General features: G+C 54.1%; 1 protein-coding gene and 1 pseudogene across 4 annotated transcripts; one reads left to right on the forward strand and one right to left on the reverse strand.

Annotated features, from left to right (window-relative positions):
* Nucleotides 1-1,624: 1,624 nt before the first annotated feature.
* On the forward strand, nt 1,625-7,613 carry LOC306638746 (26S proteasome regulatory subunit 6A-like; annotated as a pseudogene). Its single transcript, XR_013766804.1, has 12 exons — nt 1,625-1,899; nt 2,159-2,242; nt 2,841-2,967; nt 3,357-3,460; nt 3,568-3,630; nt 3,888-4,025; nt 4,455-4,600; nt 4,696-4,845; nt 5,746-5,843; nt 6,047-6,191; nt 7,187-7,268; nt 7,444-7,613. The product of XR_013766804.1 is annotated as a 26S proteasome regulatory subunit 6A-like (transcript).
* Nucleotides 7,614-9,781: 2,168 nt separating this feature from the next.
* On the reverse strand, nt 9,782-17,923 carry LOC306638747 (zinc transporter ZIP13). Of its 3 annotated transcripts, XM_079102045.1 has the most exons (10): nt 17,850-17,923; nt 15,946-16,250; nt 13,721-13,834; nt 13,280-13,401; nt 12,798-12,899; nt 12,602-12,691; nt 11,779-11,829; nt 11,404-11,536; nt 11,152-11,251; nt 9,785-11,049 (listed from the first exon to the last, which is right to left on the reverse strand). In XM_079102045.1, the coding sequence occupies exons 2-10, from the start codon at nt 16,244-16,246 to the stop codon at nt 10,974-10,976; spliced, it is 1,089 nt and encodes a 362-aa protein (XP_078958171.1). In that variant the 5' UTR covers nt 16,247-16,250; nt 17,850-17,923; the 3' UTR covers nt 9,785-10,973. The 3 variants fall into 3 exon arrangements, with proteins under 3 accessions (XP_078958172.1, XP_078958170.1, XP_078958171.1); XM_079102046.1 differs by lacking the exon at nt 17,850-17,923 and having other exon boundaries at nt 9,782-11,049; nt 11,408-11,536; nt 15,946-16,290; XM_079102044.1 differs by lacking the exons at nt 12,798-12,899; nt 17,850-17,923 and having other exon boundaries at nt 9,783-11,049; nt 15,946-16,290.
* Nucleotides 17,924-19,149: the final 1,226 nt, after the last annotated feature.

Consider the following 19,149-nt stretch of genomic DNA (forward strand, 5'->3'; position numbering starts at 1 on the left):
GGGTCTCACAAGTGGCAGGCGAGCACTCTACCACTGAGCCACAACCCCAACCCCCGCATAACATTTTTGATGTGGTTAAAAAAAAAAAAAAAAAGGTTTGCATTTACACACACACACAGCAAAAGCAAATGTAGGAAAATGTTATCAACTGGCAAATCTAGGTGAAAGGTACAGAGGGTTTCACTTTATTTTTTTCAATTTTTTTGTATGTATAACGTTTTTTCAAAATACAGGATTTTTTCAAAATAATAGATTTTAGAAAGTGTTGCCCCAGAAACAGAGCCAAATAGGGTGTGTGTGTGTAGACAAAGAGAGACTGAGAAAGAAATGAGAGAGGTATTTGTTGCAAGGACTGGGCTCATGTGATGATGGCATCTGAGTGGATAAGCTGGAGACCCAGGGAGCTGACAGTTGAGTTCCATTCTGAGCCTGAAGGCCTAGGAAACAGCCAAGCCAGTAGTATAGCTCCCCTCTGAAGGCTGTCAGGCTCAAGACCCAAGAACTGATGTTTCAACCAAAGCCAGGGTTGGGGGAGCCTATGGCGTAGTTTGTAGTCATTATGGCAGGAAGGCCTGTCTCTTACTCAGCCTTTTTGTTCTATTCAGAACTTCAGCTGATTGGATGCAGCCCACTCCTACTACAGTCAGCATCCTGCTTTCCTCAGTCTAATGACTCTAATGTTAATCATTTTTTGTGGTGGGGTGTGCTTAACCACTGAGCACATTCACGACGCTTTTTATTTTTTATTTTTTTAATTTAGAGTCAGGGTCTTACTAAGTTACTCAGGGCCTCACTAATTTGCTGAGGCAGGCTTTGAACTTGTGATCCTCCTCCCTGGACTAACATACTGCCACCTCAGAGACTTTGTCAGCCTAAATGAATGGCTATAAATGTGATACCTAGAGAAATAAATTTCTGCCTTTAGCTGAATTCTAAGACAACTACCATACACATTTTCACCAATTTTATTGAATGTGATGGCTTGATTTACAATATAAACTATGGGGCTTCTGTGATTTTCATTTTAAGGGGGCTCCAGGGATCTCAAAGAAATGAGAGATCCTCCAGAGTAGGAGACACAGGTACAACAAATCAGTGTCATATGATCCAGAGACCCGCCCTGTTCACTGAGTAATAACCACGGACAGAGCAAAGGAGGATTGAAGCTCCGAGTTATGTTGACAGGCTAATTGTCAACTGAGCTGTTCCTACGTGGAGAATTTCATGCACTGACGTTGGAAGCAGTAGCTTCTTTTTAAAACGGGTAAACGTTTCCAGTAAACCTGGGTTTAAATAAATAGCTGTAGAAATGAGGCCTGAAGTGGTCGTGCCCTTTGCACACGGCTACATGTGTTTACGGTTTGAGAAACAGCATCAGGGTACAAAACCTCCGCATTCCTAATCCGGCGTGATTCTGAGGACGAAGGCGTCGCTCCCAAAAGCCCTTTCAGTTACCGGCCACATTAGAACTGCATTTCCCACAGTCCATAGCGGCACCCGCCTTCCCCGCCCCTTCCGTCTTTATACCATGCCCCGCCCCTACCCGCGCGTCCGCCAATAGCAATGCTAACCACGCCCCCAGCACAAATGAGACGGGGGCGGAAACATTTCAGGAACCACGGGCGCGTGTCCTATGCCCGGGGTTTGGTCTTTAGAGTCGGAGAAGCAGATTCGCTCCGGTGGCGTGGTTGGAGCTGATTCGGCCAAGAGTAAGGTTTTGCGGAAGACGTTCCCTGCTAGTCACGACGAAGGCATTAAAAGGGACGGTATTAATCTCCGCTGTGGCTTCTGCCCATTCCCATCTTCGGCCTTTTCCTCTAGGAAATGAATGTGCTGCCGCAACTTGAGAGGTCCAGTGATCGGCAGGAGAAGATGGCGACCGTGTGGGATGAGGCTGAGGTGGGTGTTGGGAGAGCCAGGGGTCGCGAAACTGGCGCTAGCGGGGGAGTTGCTCTTGTCAGGAGGGGAGGAGGTTTCTGGGGTCAAGGTGTGGTCCGAGGGACAGGGCCGGGGCCCGCTTGGAATGTGGTCAGGGGACCTGACTTCATTCTGGAATCAGGATTAGAGAAAACGCTGTGAGTGGGCGCGGGGATCGCGGGATGCCTCTCTTGAGTAAAACTAAATAAGTAATTACGCCAGTTGTTTTTTCTTTAAACAGCAAGATGGAATTGGAGAGGAGGTGCTTAAGATGTCCACGGAAGAGATCATCCAGCGCACACGGCTTCTAGACAGCGAGATCAAGGTGGGCGCTGGGCCCCGGTGCGGGCAGTGGAGACCTCACAGGGCAGACCCTATGCGCTTCTGCTACTTCTTCGCCCCGCCGGGGGAGACATGGGGCCTGTGGCTTCGTCCTGGGACCAGGAAAACAAAAAGAAAACTAAGCCTTAAAAAGGACAAGAAGAGGGACTAGGAGGTCGGGAACAGGCCTAAGATGAGGAGTTATCAAACTGCCTTTTCCAATAAGGTCTTTAAGTATTCCTCTCAAGAATTGCCCTTTTAGTAAATTCCCATTTTACACATTGGGAAACTGAAGCTCAAAGAGGTTTTCTACCACCACTGTGGCAAAATACTCAGCCTTTTTTCAAGAGATAAAAACTAAAACATCCCCTGTTTCAAACCCTGCTCTTTTCCCAATAGTACATTAGCCTCATGGGTGGTTTCCAAACTGACCTTTTGCCTTGACTTCTGTGGAATGTAAATATAGACAGGTTAGCCTTCAGAAAGCTCTGGGTGGAGAGATTCAGGAGGATTCCCATGGGCAGCCTGGACCTCACCAACTCCAGGGCCAGATGCATGTTGAACCAGAGCTGAACATTTGTTTCCATGCATCCTCAACCCAGATCATGAAGAGTGAAGTGTTACGAGTCACCCATGAACTTCAAGCCATGAAAGACAAGATCAAAGAAAACAGTGAGAAAATCAAAGTGAACAAGACCCTGCCCATACCTCGTCTCCAATGTTATCGAGGTGTGTGTGTATGTGGAGGGGAAGAGGGGGTCAGTGGGCCATGGTGGAGCCAGTAGGGATAGAATAGGTAGAAATTTTGAGGACAAGTTGCATGTTAGAACTGCATCCCCCAGGCTCCCTTCCTAAATATGGTCCTGCAAAGACATTGTCTCGGTGTGTCTCCTTTTCTATTGGTTCTTGCCTGGGTAGATGAGCTTTGTGCAGAGAAGCAGCACCTAAACTGAGATCTTACCAACCTTCTGGCTTATCAACCATACATTGCTAGACTCAGGGCTAGTCTGAGGAGTAAGTTAAGGCCAGGCAACTCTGAGTGTGGGAATTGTCTGAGCTCAGCTTCAGAAGCACTGGACTATGTGAAGTTCAAGAGGCTAAGCTTTTTCCCTTCTCAGCTGCTGGATGTGATCCTAATGACCAAGAAGAGGATGGTGCCAATATCGACCTGGACTCTCAGAGGAAGGGCAAGTGTGCAGTGATCAAAACCTCCACACGACAGGTGAGACTGGCTCAATACCGGAAGAGCAGAGGAGGGTAAGGGGTGGATGTGGGATAGGACTTAGGGGCCTCACCGAGTACAGACTGCATCTTTAATCTTTCTTGTAGACATACTTCCTGCCTGTGATTGGGTTGGTGGATGCTGAAAAGCTGAAGCCAGGAGACCTGGTGGTAAGGAGTACCTGAGCTCAGGCAGGGTTTTTTCCAGATAGTTTTTCCCTAATTTAGCCCCTGCTCCAGTTCAGGTGTCTTGTTATCTCTGAATCTCAACAGAGCAAGCCTGAGTCTGAGATCCTGTCTTCTTGCTCTTTGATTCTTGTGTTGCCCAGTCCTGTAATTCTCCTTTAACTCTACAGACACCTGTCACCCAGCCCCTTAGGTAGGCCTAAAGCTGGGACAAATCTGAATGTCTCGTGCTGTGTCCTCAGGGTGTGAACAAAGACTCCTATCTGATCCTGGAGACTCTGCCTACAGAGTACGACTCACGGGTAAAGGCCATGGAGGTGGATGAGAGGCCCACAGAGCAATACAGTGACATTGGGGGACTGGACAAGCAGATCCAGGAGGTGAGGGAGATGCAGCAGCTGCTAGCAGCCTCACCAGCCTCACCAGCCTTTTGTGTTTCTCCATCTTGTTGACCAGAATGCACCCCGTACTGTACATCTCCTTGCAGCCTAGGGAGTAAGGGAGGGGGTGCCATGGGATATGTTAGGAGGCCGAGGTCCAGAGAGATCAAGTGACTTGGCCAAGGCCCAGAAAGTTAGAGCCAGAGATAAGACTGGCACTTAGGCCCCTGTCCTTGGCCATATCATCCTGTTCTGAGAGAGGCCATGGCCAGCCTTGGTGGGGATGACTTTCTGTGCCTGCTAATATGGAGGAAAAAGAGGGCAGTGTCCCTGAACTGCAGTAGGAGTAGTGCAGATGGGGGTGAAGTCATTAAGGGTGTGGGATCCCTCAGGGCTTCACTCTCCTCACCCAGGACTTCTTCCTGGCAGCTGGTGGAAGCCCATCGTCCTGCCAATGAACCACAAGGAAAAGTTTGAGAACTTGGGGATCCAACCTCCAAAGGGGGTGCTGATGTATGGACCCCCCCGGTACGGGAAAGACACTGCTGGCCCGGGCCTGTGCCGCACAGACCAAGGTGTGTTCTTTGGGAGGAATGAGGAGGTGGAGGGCAGGAATACAGGCTCTACCAAATGGGCTCAAGGCCTAACGACCCCCTGCCCCCTTCTTCAGGCCACCTTCCTCAAGCTGGCTGGCCCCCAGCTGGTACAGATGTTCATTGGAGATGGTGCTAAGGCTGGTTCGGGATGCTTTTGCCCTGGCCAAGGAGAAGGCGCCATCCATCATCTTCATTGATGAGCTGGATGCCATTGGCACCAAGCGGTAAGGGAGTTCTGGGGGCTTCCAGGGGATCTCTGTGGTAGGGGGACCTCAACTCCTAATTGTGCTAAATTCCAGCTCTTTCCCACTTTGTCGTCCCCTCCCCTGGGACAGTTAGCTACTCCTAATGTGGTTCTGATTTCTAAATTCTCAGCTAAATAACCCAACCATCCATTCTCTTCACAGCTGCCAGCGTGTCCCTCTCAAAACAAAAATCTGGTTGTTTGTTGTTTGTTTCTGATGGTGCTTGGGATTGAATTAGGGCCTCATTCATGCTAGGCAAGCACTCTACCACTGAGTCACATCCTTAGCCAGAAATATGGTTCTTTACTTACATGTATCCGTGGTCCCCCACACAGATCCTATTTAAAAACCCTTCCTGGACCATCTCACGGCTCCTTCTCATTAAGTGTTGGACTTAACCATGGCCTGTAAGGCCCCATGTGTGACTGCCCGGCTCTCTTCCACTTTCACTCTGTTCCTTCCCCCACCAGATCTGGACTTGCTCCTCAATTTTCAGGCCCACTTGGTCTTTCCCTGTTTTCCACTTGGCGTTTGCTCGGCTAGTATGTTTTCAGTCTGGGGGACACTTCCTAGGGATGCCTGTCTGGAATCCCCTTAGGGTGTGAGCCAGGTCAGGTCCCTGTCTTCCTGTATAGCTTAGTGGGCAATTGTACATTCATCAGTGACAGCCCATGCCATGGCTGTTTTTGCTCACTGTTTATCTTCAGCATGGCATCTGATCCCAGGAACCTCTCCAGGCTCCGAATACTGTAGTCAACAATTCGTGCCTCCTTTTATAAGTTAGTTTCTAGGCAGGTATGGTTGGGTTCTTGTGGGTAGAGGGAAGGGCTTTGCCCAACCTGTGGCCTCACCAGTGTCTTGGCCTCCTGTGCACCCCAGTTTTGACAGTGGAGAAAGCCGGGGACCGGGAGGTGCAGAGGACCATGCTGGAGCTTCTGAACCAGCTGGATGGCTTCCAGCCCAATACCCAAGTAAAGGTGAGCGTTTTCATTCCTTCTCATTGAAGAAAATGAGGTTCAGAGATCAGAAGTTACCCAGCTAATAATGGTTGAGCTAGAATTTAAATTCTGGTCTGCCTCTACCTTTAAGGTCCCCTGCTGTCTCACCCGTGCTCTGGGCTGCCTTCTGCCTTTTATGACTGTGCCTATCAATTCAAGTTGCTGCTTTTCTCTTTCCTCAGGTAATTGCAGCCACTAATAGGGTAGATATCCTGGACCCTGCCCTGCTCCGTTCAGGCCGCCTGGACCGCAAGATCGAGTTCCCCATGCCTAATGAGGAGGCCAGGGCCAGAATCATGCAGATCCTTCCCGGAAGATGAATGTCAGGTGAGCAGAGGTGTGACTGGCAGCAGCAGAGCATCTCTGACCATGCGTTCTCCACCTCACAACTGCCTGTGCTGAGCTTTCCCAGCCTTCATGACCACCGCCTCTGCAGATGCACGCCAGCTTCCTTGTTTACCCAGCTGCCTGAAGTAGAATCTTCCTGGGACCCAGGTTCTGATTCTGGTTGCCCTGCTCCTTAGAATCACCTGTACCTCGCCCTCCCCCCACCTGAGGGCATGCAGGGTGCAGTTGCTTTTTCTTGGCCTGCACAGCTCAACATGGTCCCAGGGAATCTAGCTAGGCGCCAGATGACTTGTGTGATTGTCAGGTGGCAAGACCTCTCTCGGTTTTCATTTTTTGATTTTGGTACTGGGGATCGAATCCAGGGGAACTTAACCAATGAGCCACATCCCCAGCCCTTTTTTATATTTTATTTAGAGACAAGGTCCCGCTGAGTTACTTAGGGCCTTGCTAAGGCTAGCTTTGAACTCCAAATTCTCCTGCCTCAGCTTCCCAAGCTTCTGGGATTACAGGTGTGCTTCACTGCACCCAGCTGTCTCAGTTTTCTTATTTGAGCCTTGGGGATAGTGGCCTAATTTCATGGGGTTGTGGGAAGGATTCAGTATGACAGTGTCAAGCACAGTGCGTGGCACATAAGGACAGTGGTGGTAGCACTGTGCTGGCTGATGCAGGCTGGCTTTGTCGGGTATGTGAGGCCATCTTTTGTCTCCACAACCCCCCTGCTCCCCTCCCTCAAGCTGAATTGGCACCTGGAGTCCCAGATAGATTTCTAAAGCTAGAGCAGCAGGGGTCCTAGAAATAACCTGGTTTAACCTGCTCCAGTCCCCATCTTGTACTGAGAGGAAACGAAGGCAGGGTGGGTCAGGGACTTGCTGTCACAGGGCCGGTTCATTTCACTGCTGGGTGGCATGGTGAGATATCTGCTGTCTCCTGTCCCCTCATAAAGTAACTGAGCCCTGTGGTGTGTCTCTTCTCAGTCCTGATGTGAACTACGAGGAGCTGGCCCGCTGCACTGATGACTTCAATGGGGCCCAGTGCAAGGCTGTGTGTGTGGAGGCGGTAAGTGGGGGAAGGGTGAGAGGATGGCTTCAAACCTTCTTATCCCTTCACTGGACTGGATGGGGAGTTTGGCTAGTGGAGACTGCTGAGGGGAAGAGGCCTGAGCAGGCCCAGGCCTGTGGGAGCAGGCCAAGGATGTGGGGAGGCCACCCTAGTCCGTCTGTCTTGGCTGCAGGGCATGATTGCGCTGCGCAGGGGGTGCCACAGAACTTACCCACGAGGACTACATGGAGTGCATCCTGGAGGTTCAGGCCAAGAAGAAAGCCAACCTGCAGTACTATGCTTAGGGGGCCCCATGCCCAACCCTCAGTGCTGCTGGTCAGAGTTTGTAATAAAAGATGGTTTGGCTCCTGCCACCTGTCTGTCTCGCCTTCTCTGGGCTCTGGTTAGAAGAGTGGGGACATATACAGGAGGCCCCTTCCCCAGGGGCTCTGCAGCCTAGAAATCTCTGAGACAGCCAAGGGCCCCAAGCCATTTGTCAGGGTGGGGCCCTTCTGGGGCCTGTGTGTCACTGCAGCTGCTTGCCTAGTCTGTCTTCCTGCCTCTCCCATCCCAAGTCCCATCAAAGCCCCTCTTGCCCTGCAATGCCCCTTCAGCTCTGAGGTTTTTAGAGGCTTGTGGCCCTCCAGTTCCAGAAGGCAGGGCCTAAACAGAAGCTAGCCTTTCCTTTCCTGCATTTTGGTGCTCTGGCCCTAGTCCTTGTTGCCTTGTAAAGCCCAGCTTTGGGGTCCTGGGTCCCTGAGACTTCCCCCTTGTTTGCTAGCTTGTGTTGCCTCCTGTTTCTCCACAGTCCCAATATTTCAGCCCATTTCTTCTGGCTGAAAAATGAACCTTGAGCAGTATCCACTCTGTGAGTCTTCCTAGGCTAAGGTTCCTTCAGGCTGCTCTCCTACCTCCTGATTTGGCCCTCTGCCCCACACCTTTGAGTTTGCTTAGGAGTTTCCTGTCCACCAGCAGCTTTCCAGCTCTCCACCACACGCTAGCTAGTTGATGGACCACAGGGAGGGCAGGGGGGGCGCAGGCGTGGATGTTCGAGTGCTGGTGCGGCTCCCAGCCTTAATGCATACTTCATCTCATCATCAGAATAACCACTGATGGGCCACTCCCACTTCATAGACGCGGATGAAGTGCCCCTACCTGCCCGTTTCTCTTCTTTCTTTCCCCTTATGACCACAGTAAGCTACTGTCCAACTTCCTGGAGCCATCTCCTTTCCAGCTTTCTGCCCTCTAGTCTCATCCTCCCAGCGTGTTCTGGCTCATGCTGGTTGGCCTTCCTGATTTCTTAGCCCCCACTGCTCCAGTAGCCCAGAAGCCGTCTCTGAAGTGCTTTGTCCTCTGCCTCACTTGGCTGCCCCCACTCCCGCATTCCCTGTTCCTTCTAACTAGACAGGATTCACCCTTGGCCATGACACTGAGTGAGCCCACAGACACTTGTCCTCACCCATACTTGGTTTCTTCATCTATAAATTGGGGTCCCTTCCTCCACCCCTCAGTGAACTGAGATGATCACATGTCCGTCTGCCACCTGGTGGGGTGGTAGGGCTCAAACACCACAGCCTGCAGCCTGGGGCACCAGCTGAGCTGAGGGTGGGGCCAGGGAGGCAGCTGTGGGTTTGTTTCTTCAGGCCTGGACTAATTAGGTCCTTGAGACAGTTTTCTTATTGTAGTAGAACAACCAGGTGGAGCAAATATTAAGTCCCTTTTTTTGAAGGGGGAGGTACCAGGAATTGAACTCTGGGCACTCAAACCACTAAGCCACATCCCCAGCCCTATTTTGTATTTTTTTATTTAGAGATAGGGTCTCCCTGAGCTGCTTAGCGCCTTACTTTGCTGAGGCTGGCTATAAACTCAAGATCCTCCTCCCAAGCTGCTGGGCTTACAGGTGTGCATGTGCGCCACTGCACCCGGCCTAAGTCCCTTTTAAATATTTTGCGGATAGAAATACTGAGCCCTGCATTCCCAGGTAAGCAGGTGCCGACTTGGGTTTCCACTCACCTGCACTGGGCTCCATGCACTGCACAGACAGCTGGTTTTGGCCAGCAGCCTGCTGCAGGCTGTGCTATTTGACTTGGAGAGTAAAGAGTTGGACAGCACCCACCACCTCCCCCGCCTTCTGCAGTCAGCTGATGGCACCATGGGGAAGCAGTGGCCCCTCTGCCCCCTGTGCTTGACATTGTTTTTACTCAGTTCATTCAGAGGAAGGGATGGCTCACAGTAAGGAACCTCTTTTTCTTTGAAATGAACAATAATTTCATTTGGTAAAACTTGGAAATGATTTAGTGGGGGGGGTCCCTTCCTTGATTAAATTGTTAAAGGGTGGAGAGGCAGACAGGGAAAAAGTCCTTCTCTTACTGATCCACAAAATAAAGAGAACATATTTGAGGGCATTGGGGGCTCAAAAGGCCCAGGTCCAGACGTCTGTCAGTGTCAGCTATTACTGGGGCAAAGGCCTAACAACAAAAACAGAAGAAAAACGTGTTGAGAGGAGCACCACGAGGGCAGCAGACAAGGACATGCCACAGTATTAGCAGAAGCCCTAGTGTGCAGAGCAGAGGCAGCCTTTCTGTGAAGTATTTATTCATATCTCATGTATAGAACAGGTATTTACAGATACAGGTGGAACCACAGCAAGATGGCTGTAGAACCATTGAGAGACCCTCGATGGCCACCTCTGCACATCCACAGTTGAGCGGCAGGGCTGGATCCTGGCTGTGGAGTGGGCCAGCTGAGTACCTGGGCGCCAGCCAAGGGAAATAGCTGGGGATTATGGCTTCGGCAGTCTCCCAGAGCACATTCCTGAGTGCTGACAATGTGGAGCCCTTGCCACGCCCACCTTACCCCCATGGGCAAAAGAGAAGGGGCCAAGCAGGGAAGGGCAGCTGGGGTTCACTCCTCCTGCCCCAGGCGTGTCTGTAAGACCCTGTGTTGGCAGGAGCATCCCTGAGCTGGACTGGGAGGCCTGTCTGGCCTGGGGCCGCCTACTGCCCTGCAGGCTGCTGTTTGGCAGCTGAAGGTGGCAAGAGCTGCCAGCACTGCCAGGGAGCATTCGCCAGGGGAACAGGAGCTGGTCTGGGCAGGCAGCCCTGAAGAAAAGGTCTTCCAGCTCCCTGCTCAGTCCTTGGAGGGTAGGACCATCAGTGCTGAGTGGGGCTGGGGGCTATGGGAGCACCTGCTTCCCCTTTCTTTGGCTATAGAGGTGGCAAAGGCAAGGCCAGGAAAGTGGACACAGCAGAGAGAAGCTATTCCAACTTAGGCCCCTATGCTGCCTGAGGCTGGGGTCCATGAGCACAGGGGTTGCCCCTTGAGCCAGAGGCCCAAGAAGCCCCAGTAGAGGAAGGATAGCTTTGGGGTTCCTCACAGCCTTCGGCTCCTTGGGCTGCTCTCACTCCTTTGGGGGGTCCCAACAGGGCAGGGCCTCTGAGGACCAGTGCCATTCCCCACTCTGTCTGGTGCAAGGTGACAGGGTGGCAGGGAGAGGAGACTGCAGCAGGGTGGGGCAGGTGCTGTGCTGGGCCGTGGGCCCTGCGCATATGGATCCACAGTGTCGGTCTCATGCACACCCGTCTGACCACAGGTCCACACCACACACCCTCCTGTCTGGTCAGAGGCTACTTCTCAAGCACTCGCCTTCTCGGCTTCACTACGCACGGTCACAGAGCGAATCCGAGTCTCTTATTGCTGTACGGGGTGGGGCACCGGCGAAGGTCACTCGACACAGAGTGAGAGCACCGCCATCACCATGATGCCAGAGCAGAGCAGGAGCACCTGCTGCAGGGAGCGCCTGTGGAGAGAGGGCTGGCTGGCTCGGGGGCAGCACGGAGGGGCAGGCAGAGGCCAGAAGCTCCCCTGGGGCCCCACTGTGGCTGTCACATGGGTCACTCACCAAGGGTCATCTTCCTCCAAGAGATCAGGCAGCACGTTCACCAAGGCGATATAGAGAAAGCCGCCAGAGGTGAAGGGCAGGATCCAGGCCACCGTCTCCTCTGCAGGTGAAGAAGATGTCTGACTGCTGTGAGCCCAGGGGACTTGAATCTCCCACCCCTCCCACAGGGGAGACGAGGGAAGACCCCAGCCCCATGCCCGCAGCCCAGTGGCTGGCACTCCTGTTGACCACCACCACCCACCCAGCCCGTACCTACTCCCTTGGGGGACTGCGTACAGATGGCGAAGCAGGCGCCCAGCAGGCCCCCCAGTGCTGTCGAGAGCTGCAGCTTGGCTGCGCTCCATCGGTCAAAGCCGGCTCGGAGCAGGATGGCAAAGTCGCCCACCTGGGGGGTAGGACCAATGTTCACCATGGGCCTCAGCTGGGCTAGGTCACCTGAGTGCCTCAGGTTTGGACATGCTCACCCAGTCCCCTGCTCCCGGGGCAAATCCTGAGAGGGCTGCAGTCCCCAGCCCACCACTGCAGGGCAGGCCCACCCCAAATCCTTCCCCAAGCTCCATGCCACTGCTGACTGAGCATGGGAACCCGTCAGACTTAGGCCCTTGAGGTTGCTCTCTGGGCACTCACCTCGTGGGGGATCTCATGCAAGAGGATGGCCATGGTGGTCAGAAGCCCGATCTGCAGGGAGGGGAGCCTGAGTCTGTGGGGTCTGTGCTGAGGGTCTGGGTGCCCCCCATGCCCAGCCTACTCTATCAATATTTGCTCTGAGTTTGCTCTGCTCTGGACAAATGCTACTGGAAAGACAGCAGTGACTAAAAGCAACAAGGAGTCTGCCTCATGAAGCTAACAGTAGTGGAGAGAGACAAGACTGTTAACATCGACACTGTGGGGCCCCTCCCAGAGCAGCTGTGAAGGAGAGGGTGGACCAGGAGCTATGGGGCTGGGAGAACAGGGACCAAATCGGACTGAGAGGAGCCAAAAGCAAAGGCCTCTTTGAGGAAGTACATCTAAGCCACAGCCCTAATGATGAGGAGTCAGCTGAGTGGGAGGAAGAACATTCCAGGCAGAGGCAAAGCATGAAGTGGGAAAAGTTAGGCCAGTTCAAGAGTAGGTGGAACACTGAGGCCAGACCACCATGGGAGGAATTGAAGGAAGAAGCATCTGGAAGCAGGCAGTGGCCAAGCCTAGCAGCTTGATAGAGGCATCTGAACAGGGAGTGTTGGCAAAAAGAAAGGAGTAGTGGCTCATAACAGAAGGCGCAGGGAGACAATGAGGCCATGGCAGCATCTAGGAGAGCCGCAGCAAAAACGGAGGCTTAGATGAAGGTACTGATAATGGAGAAGGCAAGGAGGCAGACTCAGCATATTTTGGAGGTAGAACCACCTGATCAACACTGGTAGCATCATCCCCACCAGGAATGCCCAAGACCCACTGCCCAGCCTCACTCCACCTTCTTGCTCACAAGGAAGCTGGCAGCCACGGCCAGCCCATGAGTAAAGTTGTCTATGGTGTTGGCCAGCAGGTTGAGATAGCCACTGACCTGGGTGAGGGGAGAGAAAGCCAGGCTCAGCCAGGCAGGCAGGGCTGAGCTGGGCTGCCACTCAGCTTCGTGGCTGCAGGAAGGGGGCCCGGAATGGGCCACTCACTTTGAGGTTCCGGACCACGGCTCTCAGGCCGGGCTCTGCAGCCGGCTGGGCCAGACAGTGGCCTCCATTGAGCGCGGCAGCAGTGGGGTCTTTGCTGGGGGCCTACAGCCAGGAGGAGAAAGAGGTGACATTAGATGCTCCCCACTCAGCCAGGGCAGACTAGGAGAGTGATGGAGAAGAGACAGGGAGTACCTGTTATCTGGCTAGGCTTCTGGGCCACCCAATTAGCTGGTGCCCCAAACTCAGCCAATTCCCACTCCCACCCTCCTGTCACTGTCTATCACCACAGGCCAGGGCAGGGGCTGATGCTGGCACTCCCCAGATCTAACCAAAGTTGGTCCAGCCTCCCTCCCCAGATCTTCCCAAAGAAGAGGGCCAGGAGACCCCTCTTTTCAAGGACTTAACTCAGAACCTGGGCCTCCAGGCCCTGGGCACCACCCAAGAACAGGCTGACATACCCACGTTCTAGGTTTGGGGCTCACCTGGCTGGCCCCCTCCTTCTTGCTGTCCAGGAACATCTTCTCCAATGCGAGGAAGGTCAGGAAGCCAGCAATGACCCATAGTCCTAGTTGCTGTTGCTGCTGCAGGCTTTGCCCCTCACCACCTGTAGAGGGAGCACAGGCCATGCCAAAGCCAGCACCATCAGAGGGGGTCAGTTGGAATGGGACCTAGTCTGGGACAGTGATAGGGTCGGGGGGGCCAAGACTAGCTGGCCAGGCAGCTGGTCCCAGGACTCCCCACAGATGCCAGGGCACTGGGACCAGAGCAATGACCTACCCTCCCAGGCAAGTTCCCCACCAAATCCTTCTCCCAATATCCCTCTCCCAGTCGCTCTGATAGCAGGCAGGGCTTAGACCAGCCCTGGGCATTGGCACCAGCTCCCTGCTCCTGCCCTCTTGCCCCCAGCCTGTGGCTTCACTCACCAGGGCTGGAGCTGCAGGTGTAGGCCCATGCCTCGGGCAGCAGGTGCAGAAACACATTGCCTAAGAGTCCCCCCAGGGCAAAACTGAGCAGCTGCTTTAGGCGCCGGGCTCCAGCTACAAGACAGAGATATGGGGGATCTGGGGTTGAGGCACTGGAGCCCCTGGCCTGACCACTGTTTGCCCAGCTCACTGGGCTTTCTGTTTGTCTAGCCAGACTGCAAGCTTCTGGAAGGCTGGCTATGGACTGCTGTTCTTCTGGGTTTCCTACCTGATAGGTCCAGCAAGGGCTGGGTGCTCAGCAGGAACACTGAGATCTACTGGCCTATAATGGAGTCACTATTGCATCGTGGTTGCAGGACTGGGCTCTGGAGCCTGACAGGTCCCAGATTCCCAGCCTCCCACCTGGGGTCCTTCAGAGAATTTCTGAGGCTCAGTTTTCCCTGACTGCAAATTGAATCTTGTGGGAATTAAATGATAATACATATAGTAAGTGCTTATTAAGTGGAAATTTCTTCTCAGTACTGGCACTCTCAAAGAATGACAGATTTGGGAATTTTTGCAGACTTGCAGCATCCAATTTGGAAGTGCCCTACAGGAGCCAGCTCAACTTCTTGGTTTGCTAGAGCAACTGAGGCTAGAGGACAGAGGCATCTGTGGGTGGGGTGGGACCCCAGGGAAAGCTGCTGCTCCAAGCTGTATGACCTTGGGCTGGTCAGAGAACCTTGCTGTGCCTGTGAAATGGAACTCATAATCCAAGTGCTCCCTATGCTGACCTTGCAAGGTCACTCTTAGGAGGGATGAGCTGATACATGGGCATGACAGGCCCCCACAAAGATTCTGTTTACAGCTGTGGTGCCAGCCCTCAGCCCAGAACCTGGCACAGAGTGCAGGAACCATCTGGCAAATAACTTGGCCTGGCAGATAGCACAAACCAAATGGGTGCTCTTGCTTCTAACAGTCTCTCCCGGGGACCCCAGTCCTGGCCTAAGAGGTCACACTCTTACACTCTTCACTCTTGGGTTTTTTTTTTTTTTTTTGGTGTCACTGGGGCTTGAACCCAAGGGCACACTACCACTGAGCTACATCCAGTCCTTTTTATTTTTTATTTATTGCCAAGACTGGCTTTGAATTTGTGATCCTCTTGCCTCAGCCTCCTGAGTAGTTGGGATTACAGGTATGTGCCACTGTACCCAGCTAGGTCACACTCTTGGGTGGGGGGATAGGCACCTGTATTTTTAGCAGCTCCCCATGCAATATTTTTTTTTTCTCAATTTCTTTTTTTTTTTTTTTTTTTTTCTCTTTTTTTTTATGGGGGATTGAACCCAGGGCCTGATGCATGGAAGGCAAAGCTCTACCCCTACCACCAAGCCACATCCCCAGTCCTTTTTATTTTTTATTTTGATACAGGGTCTCACTACCAGGCTGGTCCTCCTACCTCAGCCTCCCAAGTAGCACCACCAGGCCTGGTGTCATGTAATTTTTGAAATTTTTAATTACAACATGTTATCTGTGAACAGGCAGTCAGTGCACATGGGACAAAAGCGTAGTCCAGAGAAAGCCCCCACACATGCCTGGCCTCATCTCCCAGGTCCCTTCCTGGAGGCAGGCCCTGCACCAGCCTCCTGCTACTCCTAGGGCAGGCTGTTCCTGGGCTGAGAACTCTTCCGCACCATGAGCCAGGACTGAAGGGAGAGGCGGTGCTTTCTCTCACCACTGCATCCCCAGGCTCAGCATGCGTCCTGAGAACACTCAGCCCTTCCCCAGGCAATCTAAGTGCTCTGTGTTAGTTCACTTAATCTTCGTGGTAGAGACAAATACTAATATCCTCATCTTGGGGGAGTTGCCGGGGATCAAACTGAACCACTGAGCCACATCTCCCTCCCTACTGTCCCCACCTTTTAAGATTGGGAGACTGAGGCAGAGGGAACTGAAGTAAACTGCCATATGCTATTTTGACTGGTAAGTGGCAGAGCCAGGACCTGAGCCCACGTAGCCTGGTAGCCATATTTCCAACCACTGTTCATACTGACTGAAATAATAAACAGATGCATGGATGACTGAACAAGTGAACAGAGCACCACCCCCATGCCACTGACTGAGGTGACCTTGCCCTCCATCTCAGGCACACTTGTGACCTGGTACCTGAGACGTGGGTCTTCCAAGAACAGCAGCAGCACATTTCCCACCTGCTTGCTGCCCACTGGTGCCCCTGGAGGATCACCCACCTTCTGAGCGTAGCATGGTCCCCATCTCCAGGGGAATGACAAGCAATGGGAAGACACCACTGAGTCCCACCATGAGTGAACCCAGGAGGGAGCAGATCCAGGTGTCCAGCCTCTCTGTGCTCAGCAGGGTCCCCCAGGACTCGCTTTCGTTGTTGTCCAGACGACAGGCTGCTGCAGCTCCCCAGCTCCGGAGGGCTGGCTGGGACCCCCCAGCCCTTCCCAGGAGCTCTAGGGCAAGGACGGTGAGGAAGAGGAGCCTTTGGCCCTCCATGCCACAGCCAGGGCAGGGACATCCAAGCATGCCACTTGCTGAAAAACACAAAGGCCACTTCCATGATTTGCCACACTGGACTACACACACTGCTTTGGAAATGTGGCATCTCGCTCCTGCCCCCCTCAGTCGCCATGGCATCTACCTTCCTGCTGGCTTTACCAAAGGCATCTGAGGAATCCCCTTGGCCAGAGCAAGGGGGCTTCTCTCTTCCATGCTTCCTCTCCTAAGGACCACACATTTTTTCCTTCTGAGCTGACTCCAAACTGTGTGTCAGCACGTCTGCCTGAGGCTAAACTTTCCCTAATGACTGGGTGAGGTGCTGGCTGGGCTCCTTCAGCCACCGGCAAGCCCAGCCCCGTCGGGTGTCTCTGGCTGCCAGGAGAGGCTTTGCAGTCAGGATGTGCTTTGGTGAGGACACTCCAGGAACTGAGGCCAGCACTGTCTAGGGTTGACAGGATGACACTGGCGGCTCAGGTGGAGGACCACAGCCGAGGAGTTAGATAGAACCACCACAGCCTCTTCCTGGAAATGAACCCAATGTTCCCGGGGCACAAGGAGAGACAGGAGGTGGGACTAAAGGATGCTTTAGTCAGAAGATGCCTAACAAATGAGGGGCACAGGCTGTGGAGACTGGTTGACTTGGTGCTCCACTTTCAGCTGTCTAATTATGGGCCATTCTTTTTTTTTTTTTTTTTTTTTGGCGGGGGGGGGGGTGGGGGGTGGGGGGGGGGGGGGGGTGGGGGGGGGGGGGGGCGGGGGGGGGGTGCTGGGGATCAAACCCAGGGCCTTGTGCTTACAAGGCAGCACCTCTACCGACTGAGCTATCTCCCCAGCCCCAATGGGCCATTCTTGAAGCCCCCTCTGAGCCTCAGTGTCCTCATTCATAGGATGGGGCTAGGTCCTGCCTCCCTCTTAGAACTGTGAAGACCAGATGAGCTTGCTGATGCAGGTGGACTCCTGGCAGGAGGAGGCACAGGGGCCCTCCTTATGCTAGGGGAGGAATGTGCCCTGCTTGGGGATCACAGGATGGGGATGTGAGTCAACCAATGGAAAAGTTCAATCTGGAAACTCAGGCATGAGGTTTATTGTGGTCTACCCTGCCTTATGCTGGCTGTGACCTTGGGTTGCCTCAGTTTCCTCATCAGCTGATTGAAGTGGGAGGGAGATAAAGCAGCTGCTTCTGGATAGTGGGAAAGATGACTACCGGTGATCTCCTGGCCTTAAATAACCGAGACCCCCATGAAAACCTGCTGGGCTCCACTGGAACCAACACAGGAGTGGCCGAGGCCAAGACTTTAGCACTTCTGTAGAAGTGCGAGGACCACAGGTTTGGGAGACAGGCAGGGGCTATGGGAGAGTTCATGAGAGAAGAAGGAAAAGAAAAAAAATGCCAGAGGCCGGGAGTCCAGAGAGCCAGAGTGGGGGTGATGCAAGAGACAGCGCGAAGGGGGACTGCGAGGGGGAGAGGGGGCCAAGTGTGGGACGACAGGGAACAAGAGCCCAAGGCTGGCAAACTCAACTCCCGGGTTCTGGGAGAGGGCCCATGTTTGACCAGGTCCAGCGGGACGGGTCAGGGGACCGGCCGGGGTCCGTCAAGTCCGGACTCGAGCCCCGAGGGTCCGGAGGTCACTCAACCCGTGCGGCGGCGGGCGGCGGCGGTGGCGGCTGCGGCGCTCCGGGCGGGCCCGGCCATCCAGCTGACGATTGCCACTGGCCCCGCCCGGCTCTGCCCCGCCCGGCCCCGCCGCCCGGCCCCCGCCCGGAGCCGCCCCCGGGTGCGCGGGCCACGTCACCACGGGGTTGTCCGGAAACCCGACGCGCCGCGCTCCGCGGGGCCAGAGGGAGTGGCGGCGGGGGCGCTTCCGCCTCGTGGCCATGGGGGACTCGCAGCGGGCAGTGCACTTCCGTTCGGACCTGGACGCGGTGTGGCGGGAGGGTCTGGCGGAAGTGGAGCTCCACGGGTATCGCGACGAGCCAAGTTGGGCAAGGGGCGAGGGTGGCGGCTCCGCGGGGACCGCGATCGCGGGGCGGCTGGGCTTGCGGATCGGGCCCGCTGTTTCCTCTCCAGCGATGCAGTCCCGCTCTTGGCCGCACGGGGCGCACTCGACCTCCAGATTGCGCCGCCCGTGCGGGACCTGGGGCGGGGATGGGAGGGGTGGTGGCTGTGGCTCTCCCCGCTGTGAGTCAGCCGGGCCTGGCTCCTCCATGAACAAGGGAAAGGGGAAGTGCCTGCCGCAGGGAGGGGCCTGGGCCCGGAACCTCAGAAGAGGGAATTTTATTCTTACTCATCGAATTATTTTTATGCTTTGGTTTTTCACTGGGAACCTCAGGCCACTGTCTCCAGGACTTGTAACCCTTTGGGATCCAGTGCAGGGTGGCTTCTCGGAAGTCCAAACCTAGGGGCAAGGACTCTGTGCTCCCTTCACCCAGCAGATGCTAGGCCTGACCTCGGGAGTCTTGTGCAGCAATTATTATAGTAATTATTACAGCAATTATTGCAGTAACTGCGATTTACTGAACACCTACTCCGTGCCATTCTCTCTACTCATTCTCTCACCCACTACTCATTTGAGTTGGGTACTCTTAGCTACGGGTAACCACAGTGTTACAGAGCCAGAATTGAAACTGGGGTGTCCCGCAACCCAGAGCGTGTAATAGCCCCTCTCAGTTCTAGGGCCTGAACAGCAGTGAGAGTCTGGTCTGGCTGTTCCACTTTGCATCTTTCTCTGGACAGCAGCCAGCATGGGAGAGTATTCAGGAAGGGGGGCATGGGTACTTCTTTTGGGCAGAGACTGTGACAGAGTTGGGGGTCTCAGTGGCATCCTCATGAGCCTGCCATGGCAGCTCTCCCCATTTGTTCCTCCCTACTTTTTTCCCTGCTGGGGGACTCTGAGGACACACTTAGTTCCCAGGAGTTGGCATCTGGTGAC

This window comes from Sciurus vulgaris (assembly GCF_902686455.1).
Source record: "Sciurus vulgaris genome assembly, chromosome: 11".
Taxonomy (NCBI): domain Eukaryota; kingdom Metazoa; phylum Chordata; class Mammalia; order Rodentia; family Sciuridae; genus Sciurus; species Sciurus vulgaris.

Coding starts and splice junctions, on each gene's coding strand:
- LOC306638747 (XM_079102045.1), bottom strand. CDS start 16,246: ATGCTTGGATGTCCCTGCCCTGGCTGTGGCATGGAGGGCCAAAGGCTC. Junction 13,402..13,720: donor CACCTGCAGCTCCAGCCCTG/GTGAGTGAAGCC, acceptor CTCCCTCTACAG/GTGGTGAGGGGCAAAGCCTG. Junction 11,830..12,601: donor GCTTCCTTGTGAGCAAGAAG/GTGGAGTGAGGC, acceptor CCCTCCCTGCAG/ATCGGGCTTCTGACCACCAT.